This window comes from Staurois parvus, unplaced genomic scaffold (assembly GCF_062004578.1).
Source record: "Staurois parvus isolate SC_StPar_1 unplaced genomic scaffold, SC_StPar_1.0 ptg000310l, whole genome shotgun sequence".
Taxonomy (NCBI): Eukaryota; Metazoa; Chordata; class Amphibia; order Anura; family Ranidae; genus Staurois; species Staurois parvus.
In genome coordinates this window covers 255,652-272,239 of record NW_028318106.1, presented here as the reverse complement: position 1 = coordinate 272,239, position 16,588 = coordinate 255,652, and the positions used below count along the sequence as shown (strand labels likewise).

At 42.6% G+C, this 16,588-nt stretch overlaps 1 protein-coding gene across 1 annotated transcript in view; it reads left to right on the top strand.

Annotated features, from left to right (window-relative positions):
- Positions 1–280: 280 nt before the first annotated feature.
- ZNF532 (zinc finger protein 532) overlaps positions 281–16,588 on the top strand; it is a 59,798-nt gene continuing 43,490 nt past the window's right edge. Inside the window, exons 1-3 of the mRNA XM_089683423.1 lie at positions 281–2,590; positions 6,905–7,086; positions 11,039–11,215. Of these exons, the coding sequence (XP_089539549.1) occupies positions 281–2,590; positions 6,905–7,086; positions 11,039–11,215 (2,669 nt within the window). The remainder of the gene's footprint in view (positions 2,591–6,904; positions 7,087–11,038; positions 11,216–16,588) is intronic.

Below are 16,588 nucleotides of genomic sequence, written 5' to 3'. Positions count from 1 at the left end.
TTGGGGTTTTCATGAGCTGTAAGCCATAATCATCACAATTATGACAAATCACGGCTTGAACTATCTTGCTTTGCATGTAATGAGTCTATCTCATATATTAGTTTCACCTTACTGAAGTATGCATTACTGAAATAAATGAACTTTTGCACAATTCTAATTTTTCGAGTTTCACCTGTATGCTGTATATTTTGATGAAGATTTTTATGGTTGACTTTAATGTATATGGCTAAATTCTGTAAATTATTATTTTGCAGTGTTTGATGAATACAAACTTGTGATCATGGGAGATATGAAGACCCCAGACTTTGACGACCTTCTTGCAGCTTTTGACATTCCTGACATGGTGGATCCCAAGGCAGCTATTGAGTCTGGCCATGATGAACATGATCACTTGAAGCAAAATGCCCAAGGTGATGATGATACCCACATCCCTTCATCATCAGACGTTGGTGTCAGTGTTATAGTGAAAAACATAAGAACCATCGACTCTTCTGAAGCAACAGACAAAGATCATCACTCAACCGGTAATGGCTTGCACAATGGCTTTCTCACCATTTCAAATCTTGAACGGTTTAACAAAGAAGGGCTGAAGTCTCTAAAGGAAAAAGCAATTGCATCTGGCACCATTCCCAAAGAGCCTGTCTTTAATCAGTTCAGTCCCATTTCCAGTGCTGAAGAATTTGATGAGGATGAAAAAATTGAAGTGGATGATACTCCTGATGGAGAAGCCTTGTGCCCAAGTTTTGGTTCCAGTATTTTAACTCAGCATCACTATGAACGGGACAAAACTGTTGAACATTTAATAAAGTCTGGGACTGCTATCTCCAACAACTTGGAAAAAAACAAAGAGAGCAAACAAGACTATGAGGTTGGTTCTGTATTCGACACCTTTAAAATTAAAAATCTTGATGAGAAACTGGAAGAGGATGCTCAAAGAATGATAGAGAGCAAAGCTATTGATGGCAAACTGGACTCAGAAAAAAGTGAAGTAAATGGAGGAAATGTAGCACAGCTAAAGCTAAAGTCTTCTGCAAAGCTTTCATCATGTATTGCTGCCATTGCTGCTCTTAGTGCGAAGAAGGCAGCATGTGACCCAAAGGATATACACACCATTTCAGAGGAGTCATCTCAAGTGCCAAAAGAAATTGACAATCCATTGGCCAACATAAAGTCTCCTGAAGCTCAACTTACAGTGCAAAATCTGATTGATGGTACAAAGAAAACCCCAGTAAAGCCATCGGACAGCCCAAGGAGTGTATCGAGCGAGAACAGCAGTAAAGGGTCTCCATCATCCGGTGGCTCAACACCCGCTATACCAAAAGTAAGAATTAAGACCATCAAGACTTCCTCTGGGGAAATCAAAAGAACTGTCACACGAGTGTTACCTGATTTTGAAGCTGAAGGTACAAAACAAGTATCAGATCAAACTTCACCACTGGTAGTCTCCTCTCTCTTGTCATCTCCAACATCTGCGGCTGCTATTCTTTCTTCTCCTACTAGGGCATCCTTGCAATCAACCATCACTACTAATGCAGTTGTGTCAACAGATGGCACTCCAAAACAGGTTACAATCAAACCAGTGGCTACAGCTTTTCTACCTGTATCTGCAGTAAAAACAGCAGGTTCGCAAGTGATAAATTTGAAGTTTGGTAACAATACCACAGTCAAAGCCACGGTTATATCTGCTGCCTCCGTCCAAAGTGCCAGCAATGCTATCATCAAAGCGGCCAATGCCATCCAACAGCAAACTGTGGTGGTCCCAGCTTCCAGTCTTGCCAATGCAAAACTTGTGCCAAAGACGGTGCATTTTGCCAATCTTAACCTCTTGCCTCAAGGTTCTCAAGCTACTTCAGAGCTTCGTCAAGTGTTAACTAAACCCCAGCAGCAAATCAAACAAACTCTTGTACAGGCCACTGCTGTGACTCCAGCCAAGAAGGTGTCCAGAGTCCAAGTAGTGGCTTCCTCCCAAAGTTCTGTGGTGGAGGCCTTTAACAAAGTACTTAGTAGTGTAAATCCCATCCCCGTCTATGTTCCGAACCTGAGTCCCCCAACGAATGCAGGAATTACCCTGCCAGCAAGGGGATACAAGTGCTTAGAATGTGGAGACTCCTTTGCTCTTGAAAAGAGTCTTTTGCAACATTATGACCGCCGAAGCGTTAGGATTGAAGTAACCTGCAACCATTGTGCAAAAAATTTAGTTTTTTACAATAAATGCAGTCTTTTGTCGCATGCACGTGGTCATAAAGAGAAAGGAGTTGTGATGCAGTGTTCGCACCTTATTCTCAAGCCAGTGCCAGTAGACCAAATGATTTCTTCGCCCCAAAACGGCGCTTCCGCTCCAACGACCCCGACACCTCGACAAAGCCCAGCTATTGCAGGTGCCCACCAAGTATCGAAGGTGCTGCCAGGAGCATCTGCACCAGTGATATCTGCTCCTGCCAGTGCACCTGTTACCCCAGCAATGCCTTTGGATGAAGATTCATCTAGGCTCTGCAGACATAGTCTGAAGTGTTTGGAATGCAATGAAGTCTTTACAGATGAAACCTCCTTAGCAACACACTACCAACAAGCCGCAGATGCAACTGGACAAGTACGGTACCTTGTAAATAAATAGAATTGTTTTGTTTGATGCTAAGATGACCTTTTTTTTTTTTTTTAGGGCAGCCCTTATATTCACCAGTGTCTTCTACCATCATCTGTAGATCAAGCCAAAATGCATCAGGGATGTGCAAAGGGTGGGCTATCCATACCAGATTCCAGTTTACTGGGGTCTGATTAGCTAAGAACATTTTTTTTTTGCCTTATGTAACAAACCCCTTGCCTGGTTCCCCCAAGTAGCTCTGGAAGGTCAGTTGATGTACGAAGAGAGTAATGTTCCGCTGTAGGCTTCATCTTCCTCTCCATCCACCCAGCATCAGAGGCAGCCTCCATGCGGATGTGAACCGCTCCACATCCAACTCCTGAATCTTCAGAAGAAAGGGGAGCCAAAGTCACTCACTGTAAAACCTGAGATTAAGTTTATTGAAGCAAATACATTAACTCCAATCAGGAATGAAATGCGTTAGCGTAGGTGACACCTGGTAGACTTGTCTGTGCTTTGATTTGCTTCAATAAATGTAATATTGGGTTTTACGGTAAGCAGCTTTTCCCCACTTTCTTCAGAGGATTGAGATGTTGGATCTGGAAGATCAATTGTCAAGATGGAGAGAATATTTCAAGGGACATTCCACTACTTAGCTGTGCTCATAACAAGAATAGAGAATGAGGGATTCTGACCTGTCTCCATCTTTCATCTGTTGCCTGCATGCTACACATGTCTTAAACGGTTTGGAGCCAGCCATGGCCGGGCTCTAGCATTTGCAGAAGAAGGCCAGCAATGGCAGGCCACATATTTTGCTCTGTTGACACATGTACTTTTAAAGGGACTAATAATAAATATAATACCTTGATGTATTATTAGCCCAGCCCTCCTGTCCAATCTTAAAGCAGAACTAAACCGTCCTATCCTTAACTGTCACGGAAGCTGCCATCTTAGCTTCTGATTGGTCTGCAGCTGGTACTCGACGTGATCAGTGATGCTGATCAGTTACCATACCAGCCATTTGATGTCTTGACAGTTCAGTAGAGAGTACAAGCAACTGTGACTGTTACATTCAAGGCATGCCATTAATGCCGTTAAAATTCTTTTGGGAAACTGTTAAATTGGTGGGTTTAGTTCCACTTTTATCACACACACACAAATTTTTTTTTTTATTGAGGATTAGGGAAGAGGGTGAGGGCCCATGTCCAGCTTCTTTCCTTGCTGTCTGTGTATCTGCTGGGGAGATCTACTCTTGTGACCACTGTAAATTGGACAGAGTGACAAAAATTGGAGATCCAAAGTGTTACAGTTGTACCTAAAACATATGATACTAATTCAGCAAAAATCTTGGATGAGGGATAGCTTGTTCCAGTGACCACTATCTAAATGAAGACACAGATACCAAAAACTGACCGGCGTTTTATCCATAGCCTACTCTATCCATATAAAAGTGGGTGTATTTTGCAGGTTATGAGTCCTATATTAGAATTATAATATCGAGGTGTATATATTCAGAGTTCTTCTATGAGATGGTGTTTGGATTTCTTATGAAAGACACAAAGCGCAGAGTTTATTGCAAAAATCAGCAGGTGGACGCACCCTGCAAAGGACTTTATGCCATCTCCTGCCCAGACGTGGTACTGCAGCTAGTGTGTTTTTTGGTATTTTGCTGTGGTATTAGCACTTCCATTGTGGGCCACACACAGGTATAGTTATTCAGCAATTTTATCAATCTTATCTTATATATTGAAAGGTCCTTAATTCAAAATGGTAAGCCAGACACACATGGTTTTGCTGTCCTCTGATTCTACAATCTAAACCAGCAGTAGTCCACTTTCTTGATAGACGGGGCCTGCTGACATCACTATGGGCTGCACATGATTTTCAGTTAATATCATTTCACTGAAAGTTGTCAAAAATGGTGTGCATGCTACAGGAGATGGTCAGAGATGATCTGCATGCAACAGGAGAAGATCAGAGACGTCGTGTGTGCTACAGGGGATGCTCAGAGGCGTCATGCATGCTACAGTGGATGGTCAGAGGCGTCATGCATGCTACAGGGGATGCTCAGAGACATCCCGCATGCTACATGGGATGCTCAGTGATGTTGCGCATGCTACAGGGGATGGTCAGAGACATCGTCCATGCTACAGGGGATGGTCAGAGGCGTCGCACATGCTACAGGGGATGCTCAGAGGGCGTGCATGCTACAGGGGATGCTCAGAGGGTGCACATGTCATAGGAGACTGTCAGAAAGGGCGTGCATGTCATAGGAGATGGTCAGACGGCGTGCATGTAATAGAAGATGGTCAGACGGCGTGCATGTTGTAGGAGATGGTCAGACGGCGTGCATGTTGTAGGAGATGGTCAGACGGCGTGCATGTTGTAGGAGATGGTCAGACGGCGTGCATGCTGCAGGAGATGGTCCGAGATGGTGTACATGCTGCAGGAGATGGTCTGAGATGGTGTGCATGCTGCAGGAGGTGGTCAGAGACTGCACACATGCTACAGGAGAGTTATTTTAAATGAGAGAATTTGTAAGGCACATCCTTCAACAATGATCAGATTACAATAAAATGGTCAATTTGAGTGAATCCCATACATTTCCAACCACTGAGTTAGAACTTCTGTCAAGTTTTTATTGCTATAATCCTGTTGGGAAGACTTCTCCCTACTTCCCATCTTGGTGACAGGTGTTTTATGTAAAACTGGAAGTGAGGAGAGATCTCCTGAGCAGAAACACACAGATAATAAGTTGGAATCCCTGTCAGGTTTCTTTCACAACTCCAAAATTTTTTAGTCCTTTTTTTGATGATTGGAAATGTGCAAATAAGCCAAATTTCAGTGGTGGTTGAGTTCAAGGAAGACAACTGTCTCATTATAGTAATCATCTCCTCTGTGTGGGTTAGCAGGCCAGCTGCTGTTATTGATACGTTGATTGGGTAGGTTATAAAAACTTGTGCCAGTTGCTCTGTTCCTACCATGAACAAGTCTAGTTGAATGCCAGCAAACTGGGAGAGTGATCCACCAGTTCCTCAATTCCATCCAATTTTCACAAAGGCAGAAAAAGTGATTGTCTATTAGAAAAATCTAATCAATAGGTCCTGGGGATAGAAGAGGTGGTACATTTACCCCCTCAAGTAGCCTGTGCCTCCTACCTTTACTCTGTTCCAGTGCTGAAGCCTCAGTCAGATTCTCAGCTGCTCCTGGGAGTGTTTGATACCTTTTATTCCTGTCATAGGCTTTGGTTCCATCCTAAGAACCCTATGTCACTTCAGGTTTGGCCAGAGTGCCAATGAGAATGCCATCTCACAACGCATTTCATTTTGTACTGCATCTAAGACCAGTTTAACCTTGGTATTTGACAACTTGCTTCAATAAATACTGAAGTCTGCAAAGTTTAATAAATGCACAACTCCAGCTAAAACTTTGTTAAAAAAAAAAAAGATAGCCCTTCTAGTGTGGTCCCTGAGACAGGAAGTTGGCAAAATCTTTCAGTAGACCAGAAAGGCATAAAATATGAAACTGGCCATACTTTGTAAGATTACTCTTGTTCAGTCCCACAGGAAGAATGACAGAAATCTTTTGATGGACAAATCTCTCCTGCAAGCTACTGTGGTTTGATAGCCGGGACCCTTAGGACACTCGAATCTGATTGGCTTATTGGAAAATAATTTTCCGCAAGGTTCGTTGGTTTACAGAAAGGGGGTGTTCAGAATGGCCACCTGTGGGGTTTGGCTTGAGGTTTGGCAATTTCATCAAGAACCAGCCATAATTCACTCTGCATATGACCAGCCTTAGAGCCAAGTAAAGTGGGAGAAGGTTGAAAAACTCAGATTTTTATCTCCATTGGGGAAAACTCCCCTCTCTTCCTGTTTTGGTCACCAGTGCACAAAGCAAGGTAGGATCTCCCCAACAGAGACACATGTGACCATAAAAAACAGGTATAGGTTATCACCCTCACTATATCTTAAACCAAAAAAATATTGGCTGGAGTTGAGCATATTCCCAGTGGCTGTCCTCTGTGGCAGTCCACGGATTTGTGAGTTTGAGTTTGTGTGTGATAATCCAGCTGTCTTTTTGATGCCCTCCTCTTTCATTATGGACATGTCAAGCCAACAGTCTGCATGCCTTGTGTGGTTCCAATTTGCTGTTATTTGGGTTTGTAGTGGTAGTAGGGCAGATATGGAAATTCTGGTGGAGACAACTCACCACTGGAAATATAGGAAGCCAGTATGTGAGTCAGCTTAACAGAAACCACACTAAGTGAAAGCTTCCTGAAGATCTACAAAATGAACAGCAAATCCTTCTTGTTTTTTGCAGAGGACATGTAGCGTCTGTATGATGCTTCTACCGAACCCATGCAGCTTTGCCTGCCACCAGCGCATTCATCAGCACAAATCTCCATACACGTGTCCTGAGTGTGGAGCAATCTGCAGGTCGGCGCACTTCCAGACGCATGTCACCAAAAACTGTCTACACTACACCCGCAGGATCGGCTTCCGGTAAGTTTAAGTGCCAGAAAAAAAGAGGACCTGCCTTAATCACTTAACAAGAAGAAATGGTTTAAAACTATACTAGATTGTTCCTATATTAACCAGTTAAATCCGGAGACATTTCGGCTAGGCCTTTTTATGTGTGTGTATGTATGTGTATATATATATATATGTGTGTGTGTGTGTGTGTGTGTGTGTGTATGTGTGTGTGTATATATATATATATATATATATATTTGTATATGTAATCTCACAGAAGTGAGTCCACCCCTCACATTTTTGTAAATATTTTATTATATCCTTTCATGTGAAAACACTGAAGAAATGGAACTTTGCTACAATGTGACGTAGTGAGTGTACAGCTTGTATAACAGTGTAAATTTGGTGCCCCCTCAAAATAACTCAACACACAGCCAGGGGCGAACTGACAACTCATGGGGCCCCCGGGCAATAGGGGATCATGGGGCCCCTGTGTCCTTGGCCAAACTCAAAGCACATCTAAAAAAGCCTATAAAAAGGTACAAGGGGCATTTCATGGGGCCCCCTACTGACCCCGGGCCCTCGGGCAGTGCCCGAGCGCTCGAATGGTTAGTCCGCCACTGAAAACAGCTATTAATGTCTAAACCGTTGGCAACAAAAGTGAGTACACCCCTAAGTGACAATGTCCAAATTGAGCCCAATTAGCCATTTCCCCCCCAGGTGTCATGTGCCTCATTAGTGTTACAAGGTCTCAGGTGTGAATGGGAAGCAGGTGTGTTAAATTTGGTGTTATCGCTCTCACTCTCATACTGGTCACTGGAAGTTCAACATGGCACCTCATGGCAAAGAACTCTCTGAGGATCTGAAAAAAAAAAGAATTCTTGCTCTACATAAAGATGGCCTAGGCTATAAGAAGATTGCCAAAACCCTGAAACTAAGCTGTAGCATGGTGGCCAAGACCATACAGCGGTTTAACAGGACAGGTTCCACTCAGAACAGGCTTCGCCATGGTCGACCAAAGAGGTTGAGTGCACATGCTCAGCGTCATATCTAGAGGTTGTCTTTGGGAAATAGACGTATGAATGCTGCCAGCATTGCTGCAGAGGTTGAATGGGGTAGGGGGTCAGCCTGTAAGTGCTCAGACCATACGCTGCACACTGCATCAAATTGGTCTGCATGGCTCTCGTCCCAGAAGGAAGCCTCTTCTAAAGATGATGCACAAGAAAGCCCACAAACAGTTTGCTGAAGACAAGCAGACTAAGGACATGGATTACTGGATCCATGTCCTGTGGTCTGATGAGACCAAGATAAACTGATTTGGTTCAGATGGTGTCAGGCGTGTGTGGCGGCAACCAGGTGAGGAGTACAAAGACAAGTGTGTCTTGCCTACAGTCAAGCATGGTGGTGGGAGTGTCATGGTCTGGGGCTTCATGATTGCTGCCGGCACTGGGGAGCTACATTTCATTGAGGGAACCATGAATGCCAACATGTACTGTGACATACTGAAGCAGAGCACGATCCCCTCCCCTCCCCTCAGAGACTGGGCCGTAGGGCAGTATTCCAACACAACAACCCAAACACCCCCCTCCCCCCCCCCAAGATGACCACTGCCTACTAAAGAAGCTGAGGGTAAAAGTGATGGACTGGCCAAGCATGTCTCCTGACCTAAACCCTATTGAGCATCTGTGGGGTATCAAATGTAAGGTGGAGGAGCGCAAGGTCTCTAACATCCACCAGCTCTGTGACGTCATCATGGAGGAGTGGAAGAGGACTCCAGTGGCAACCTGTGAAGCTCTGGTGAACTCCATGCCCAAGAGGGTGAAGGCAGTGCTGGAAAATAATGGTAGCCACACAAAATATTGACACTTTGGGCCCAGTTTAGACATTTTCACTTAGGGGTGTACTCACTTTTGTTGCCAGCGGTTTAGACATTAATGGCTGTATGTTGAGTTATTTTGAGGGGACAGAAAATTTACACTGTTCTACAAGCTGTACACACTACGTCACATTGTAGCGAAGTGACATTTCTTCAGTGTTCTCACATGAAGAGATAAAATGTTTACAAAAATGGAAGGGGTGTACTCACTTCTGTGAGAGAGAGTGTGTGTACATACACACACACACACACTTGTCAGAAAACCTTTCCTTTCCTTTCAGAATCAACATTTTATATGGGACACTATACTACCAAATACACCCACAAATGTGGGCCATTGATTGCAAAAAATATTTTTCCTAACAAAATCACTCAAGACCATGTTGCAAAAATGAATACACCCCAATGAAAGTCTTAGGAGCAAAGCTAAATTTTAGACAACAAAATCCTAATTAACATGAATTCAACTACAGGTGAGCCTAATTATTCATTAAACAGGTGTCCAGCAGACAGTTGATTATAAAAGTGAATTATTTAACAAAGAAAACCCCTTCCCATTTCATGCTGTCAGCAATGGCACCACATAGAAGAGAAATGTCACAAGGCCTGAGAAAGAAAATAATTTCTTTACACAAGAAAGGTGAAGACTACAAGTTCATCAAAGCTTTACTTATCAGTCAGAATACTGTAGCAAAAGTGACACAAAAATTTAACAAGGATGGAACTGCAACCCTCTCACAGAGATGTCCAGGCCATCCATGGAAGTTAACACCTTGACAGGAGTATCTTCTGATGAGAAGAGTTGAAGAAAATCACCATGCAAGTTCACTGCAGCTAGCTAAAGAAGTATAAAGCTAAACTGGGGTGATTGTTTCCCTTGACACAATACGGTGTACACTGCAGAGGAATGGCATGCATGGGTGTCATCCACGAAGGAAGCCTCTCCTAAAGCCCATGCACAAAAATGTCTACTTAGAATTTGCCAGGGCCCATGCTGAAAAGAATACTGGGACTCTGTACTTTGGAGTGATGAGACCAAGATAAATGGTTTTGGAACCGATTGCTTCAAAACTGTATGACGTTGTAAAGATGAGTACAAAGAACAATGCATGGTGCCTACAGTGAAACATGGTGGTGGCAGTGGCCTCCTGTGGGGCTGTAAGAGTGCTGCTGGTGTCGAGGAGTTGCATTTCATTGATGGTATTATGAATTCACAGATGTATTTCTCTGTATTGAAAGAGAAGATGCTACCATCACTCCGTGCCCTTGGTCAGCCTGCACTTTTCCAACATGACAATGATCCAAACCACTCATCTAAGGCCACTGTTGCATTTCTGAAGAAGAACAGGGTGAAAATGATTCAGTGGCCAAGTATGTCTCCTGAACTGAACCCAAACACCTATGGGGAATTCTGAAGAGACAAGTTTAGCATCACTCTCCATCCAGCATCCAGGCTCTAAAAGAGGTCGTTCTTAAAGAATGGAAAAAGATCGATGTTGCAATATGTCACCAACTTGTTCATTCCATGCCTAGAAGACTTAATGCTGTCCTTATAAATCATGGAGGTCATACAAAATACTAGATGGAGTAGTTTTTGTTGTGGGGTGACACGAAGTGCCATTTCTGCTGGTGCCTCATTCCTCTGCTATGTGTATGAGTCACTTCTGACACGTTTGCTTGACACCAAGAGAAAAATGATGACAAGGAGGGTACAGCCTGTGATTGACAGACTCAACTCTGTTCTTGTGTGGTGGAGTGTGTCCCTTCCCTCCAGTCAGATCTCAGAACTCTTCTCACTGATGTAACTCCAGCTCCCTGCCCCCTGCTTTTCAGAGCTGAGAGATCCTGTGTAAATTCTACACTTTGAATGGTTGTAAGGGAAAGACGTTTGTAGATAAACAGGTACAACTTATGTAGGAAGATTTGTTTCATCTCTGTGTATCACCTGAGGCCGGTCACTTCACTCAGTATAGGTAAGGGTTTAAAACCACTTTAATACAGCGCTTGGGAGAACATCACATAAAACTATCCCAGTGAAGAGGAAGATGACCTCCCATTTGTGCCAAGCTGAGTTTACTGACTTTCAGATGTCTTGTGTTTTCTCAGGTGTATTCACTGCAATGTGGTCTACTCCGAGATTGCAGCATTAAAGTGTCACATTCAAGGATCCCATTGTGAAGTCTTCTACAAGTGTCCCATCTGTCCGATGGCATTTAAATCTGCACCCAGCACCCATTCCCATGCATATACCCAGCACCCGGGTGTGAAGATAGGTGAACCCAAGTACGTATGTTGTTTTTTTTTTTTGTAATATATATTTAAAAAGCATTTGACAAACCATTTCAAGATAATTTAACTGCATCTATTTTGGAGGTAATTGGTTTTCCTTTCCTGGGTATAGCACAAATGGGCGCTGCTCTAGGGGAGTCTGCTATATGGTCCCCCATGCTATCCTCCTAACTGCAGGTGCAATGCCCAGGCTGTCAACTGAAGATAGGATGCACAAAAAGTCTGGATGGCTGCACTTGGCAAAATTCCAATTTATTGAAAGCAATCAAATATAGAAGCAAATGAAGACAAATAGAAGCAGGGGGTGCGAGGAGAGTCAACATACTCATAACTCAGTCATGGGTAAGAGCTAAATCAGCTTGAAACACGTCGACTCTCCTTGTACCTCTTGCTTCTGTTTACCTTCATTTGCCAGTATATGTGATTTGCTTTCAATAAATTGGAATTTCAGAGTGCAGTAATCCAGATTTTCTGTGCATTGTGTGCCGGATAGCATTCTTGCCCCCCCTCTTAACAAAAAAAAAAAAAAAGTGTGGCAGCACATCATTTTAAGTGCACCTGCACTTACTTTTCTTCTTGTCCCCCTTTATAGCCCCACAAATATCTGTCAATGAAGTGTGCCACATCTTCCTGTGGTGGGGTGGCAACAATACTGCACTGCTCCTGATTTCAAAGCAGCATTGTCCCTCTCATGTCGACTGTGCCTGCTTGTACAACAGTGATGGGAAGATGTTGCAGGGGGTGTGCTGATCAGCATTGTCACTGGCACTTGATTTGGACAAGTGTAAAAAAAAAACAAAATAAGTAGCCGTTCACATTGTTCTGTTGTCCTAACACATTGCCTGTCCTAAGGTGACAATGCTGCTTAGTATGGTTGTCATCCTAGCACAGAAAGCGTGTTAATGAAATAAAATTAGAGGCACTGGACTTGAAGTTTGGCTATCTTCAAATGCAGCCTGGTCTTGGTTGGTCCCAAATGGCTTTTAGTCATTTGGAGAACACCAAGTTGGGGGATAGTTTGACAGCAGTGGGACACACCCATTTTGAGGTGTTTTTGACTGAACAAACAGAACCAAGCATCAAACAATCATTTCACAAGTCCATATATCCCTTTTTATTCTTGACAGTAAAGTCAAAACCAGTAAAAAGAGAAAATGAACAACGCATTTCAGGGACCAGAAAATCCCCCTTCAACAAGACTTTACTCTATATCTGCCTTTATCAATGTTGTTTAGTGGTTAAGAATAATTAGTCCACCGTTCAAATGTTCTTGTATTGATCTGCAGTCACTCTTCTAACAGCCTCCCAACATCCATCACTGGCCTTCTGCTATCAAAGGTCACCATATGGTATTCATACTCATGGAGGGGTGACATACCGGTGCTTGGTTATACCTTGGCCATAGCTCTTACACTGGTGCCATTCCTTTCTGGCTTCCATAGTCAGTATATGCCACATACCCAATGCCTCCTCTGTGTTTTTAGTCTTTATTATAAAAGGTATCTACAATAATGACAATATGAGAGACAACCACACAGTTCCTACCATATATCACTGAGTCGTTTTATTCCTGCAGCCTGGGATACTTCAAGAAGAAGGCAGCTCATTCATCATTAATAGTTTTCTATAAAAGATGCACAGGACTCTAAAACACTCAGATTCAGGCGAGCTCACATCATAATAGATATTTTACACATTAAGGAAATACATCATTTTGCTTTTAGTGGAAGTGCAAAATTATTATTGATCATAATGTGTTGTGTAGTTTTTGTTTTAGTTTTTTTTTTTTATAAACACAATTAACACCTTAAGTTCTGGTTAAAATGTGTTTTGGTTTGTGAATACAAGGTTGATTACTGATCGCTGTTCTTAAAGTGATTGTAAACTAGTGGGATTATAACAAAGTGGAAGCAACTGGGAACAGCAGCAACTCAGCCACAAAGTGGTAGGCCATGTAAAATGACAGAGCGGGGTCAGCGCATGTTGAAGCGCACAGTGCGCAGAAATTGCCAACTGTCTGCAGAGTCAATAATTAAAGACCTCCAAACTTCATGTGGCCTTCAGATCAGCACAACAACAGTGTGTAGAGAACTTCATGGAATGGGTTTTCATGGCCAAGCAGCTGCATCCAATCCTTACATCACCAAGTGCAATGCAAAGCGTTGGATGCAGTGGTGTAAAGCACGCCGCCACAGGAATCTAGAGCAGTGTAGACATGTTCTCTGAAGTGATGAAGCATGCTTCTCTGTCTGGCAATCGGATGGACATGTATGGGTTTGGCAGATGCCAGGATAACAGTATTTGCCTGACTGCATTGTTCCAAGTGTAAAATTTGGTGGAGGGGGGGTTATGGTGTGGGGTTGTTTTTCAGGGGTTGCGCTTAGCCCCCTAGCTCCAGTGAAGGGAACTCTTAAGGCATCAGCATACCAAGACATATTGGACAATTTCATGCTCCCAACTTTGTGGGAACAGTTTAGGGATGGCCCCCTCCTGTTCCAACATGACTGCGCACCAGTGCACAAAGCAAGGTCCATAAAGACATGGATGAACGAGTTTGGGGTGGAGGAACTTGACTGACCTGCACAGAGTCCTGCCCTCAACCCCATAGAACACCTTTGAGATGAAGTAGAACGGAGACTGCCAGCCAGGCCTCTTCATCTGACATTAGTGCCTGACCTCACAAATGCACTTCTGGAAGAATGGTCAAACTTTCCCATAGACACCCTCCTAAACCTTGTGGACAGCCCTCCCAGAAGAGTTGAAGCTGTTATATCTGCAAAGGGCGGGGCCAACTCAATATTGAACCCAAAGGACTAAGACTGGGATGCTATTAAATTTCATGTGTGTGTAAAGGCAGGCCAACCAATACTTTTGTCAATATAGTGTGTGTGTGTGTGTGTGTGTGTGTGTATATATATATATATATATATATATATATATATATATATATATATACACATCTAATTCATTTTTTTTTTCGTTGTAATACCTGCTCTGTGTAGTGGTTTTTGCACAGAGCAGCCCCGATCCTCCTCTTCTCAGGTCCCCTGCTGGTGCTCTTGGCCCCTCTCCTTGCTGTGTGTCTACCATAGCAAGCTACTACCACTAGCTAACAGGGCCGGATCTAGCTGATCTGATGTGTGGGTTGCACTAAAAAATGTCAGGCGGGCAGAGGATGGGAGGTCAGTAGGGGAAGGTTGAGGGGTCATTATGGCAGTGTACAGGAGGGCAGAGGATGTATAATAATATGTTACTAAAAGAGAACATGGCCTTTAAACAGTATAAATAATATGTAAACAGTCTAATAGCATGTGGACCGCGCATAAATTAAGTGCATTAGTTTTGACAATACATGAGTAATAATGCTTCACATATACAAAGTGAATAACATTCAGTCCAAATTCAGAAAAATAAAGTGCCCAGGTGTTGGATACTAATTGGTGAACTTCGTGCAAAAAATGACAGGTGCTCCTCTGTGCTCAATCAGTGCCCACTTGGATGTGCACTCCCCATTGGCCGTGGACCACCTATCTCTAGTTGGTCTTAAGCACTTGGTTAGGGACTAGCCCAATATATGAATGGCACCAATATTCATTCCTGAGAATCATGCGATCTGGCTGATAGTAACCAATAGGATGATGACCAGCGTGGATATAAATGACAGTGTAGTTTCAAAAGAGCCTTTTTAAACTTTTTCCTCTCCTCCCAGGCAGTAAACCAAGTTTCAGCATGTGAACAGGAACAAAAGCAAACATCCCATAATGTAAAACCATAAAAAACTTTATTGATGGGGAGAAATTATAAGAATAAAACTCACAAGCAAAGTGCCCATAACCTGGCACTCGGTGTATTCAGCCTTGCTGCCTGTGAATAGAAACCAAGATGGTGGCAGTGTTCCAACATGCGTACCAAAGGGCGGAAATGACGTCAGCAGAAGTTGCATCTTCAAACTTCGACTGGTTTCAATCAATGGATCGTCATCAGGAAGTGCAAGATCTGCCATTTTGGAGATGGTATTTATATAAAGCAGTGATTAAATCACTTGCTGCAGCTGTGTCACTTGATTACTTGCCCAAATCTATCCATAATTACCTGCAACATTGCTGAATACAGTGTACATATGCCAGATATGCTTGGGCTAGTAGACAAAACTTAAAATTAAATCATAAAGTACATTTAGTGCATAAAATACAACGATGGGGTTCCTAACCACCTCCCGTCCAGCCGTTGTATATAAACGGCCAGACGGTGGCAGTACAGGGTCGAGTGGCCGTTTATAAATGGCCTTAGCATCCCCTGCTTGTGCGCGCTCCCTGGGAGCGCGCAGCACTGCAGTCTGATGCCCGCTGTGTCCTCCGGACACAGTGGAACACTGATCGTCGGATGGGACCTCTGTGCGTGGTCCTGATCATGTGATCACTGATTGGCCAATCGGTGATCACATGCAGAGTAGTAAGCAAGATGTCACATCATTGCTTACTATGTGTGAAATCTATGAATGATCACAGAGGTCACATGGTACAAGGCTATTCACAACAGCCTTGTACCATGTAACAAGCTGTGACCAATCACAGCTCACACAGTAGTTCTCAATGGCTGCAAGAATGCAGACAGAGAGAAGGAGAAACGATTGCTTTTACAGCCTTTATTGCTGTAAAAGCAATCAGTGTAAAAAAAAAAAAATCTTCATCACCCCCCACAAGTAGTACAGTGTCACCATGGGGACACTGTACTGCTAGGGTGACAGTATGTAAAAAAAAAATGTAAAAAAAAGTTTAAAAAATATAATTTTTGGTTATAAACTAATTTGGGTTTTTTTTGTTTGTTTTTTTTTACTAAAAAGATAACGGAATAAATTTTGGCCGAGACTTATGATGAAATATTATTTATTTGCAAAATTTTATAAGAAAAACACTTTATTTTTCAAAACGTTGGGACTTTTTCATTTACATAGCAAAAAAAATAAAATTCCCAGTGGTGAATAAATACCACCAAAATAAAGCTTTATCTGTCTCAAAAAATGCTAAAAAATTCATATGGGTACAGTGTTGCATGACCGCGCAATTGTCATTCAAAATGTGATAGCGCTGTAAACTGAAAATTGGCCTGGAAAAAAAAAAACCACGAACATTTTGAAAAAAAAAACCAATATTTTCTACTTTCGGCTATAAAAAATATATCGTAAACTCAAAGTTAGTCATAAATTTATACCAAAATGTATTCTGCTGCATGTCTTTGGTAAAAAAAATCCCAATAAGTGTATATTGATTGCTTTGTGCGAAAGTTATAGTGTCTACAAACTATGGTATAGATACTGCAATTTATGCCTTTTTTTGCTATACAGCTCTGCATTAGTTTAACTGACAA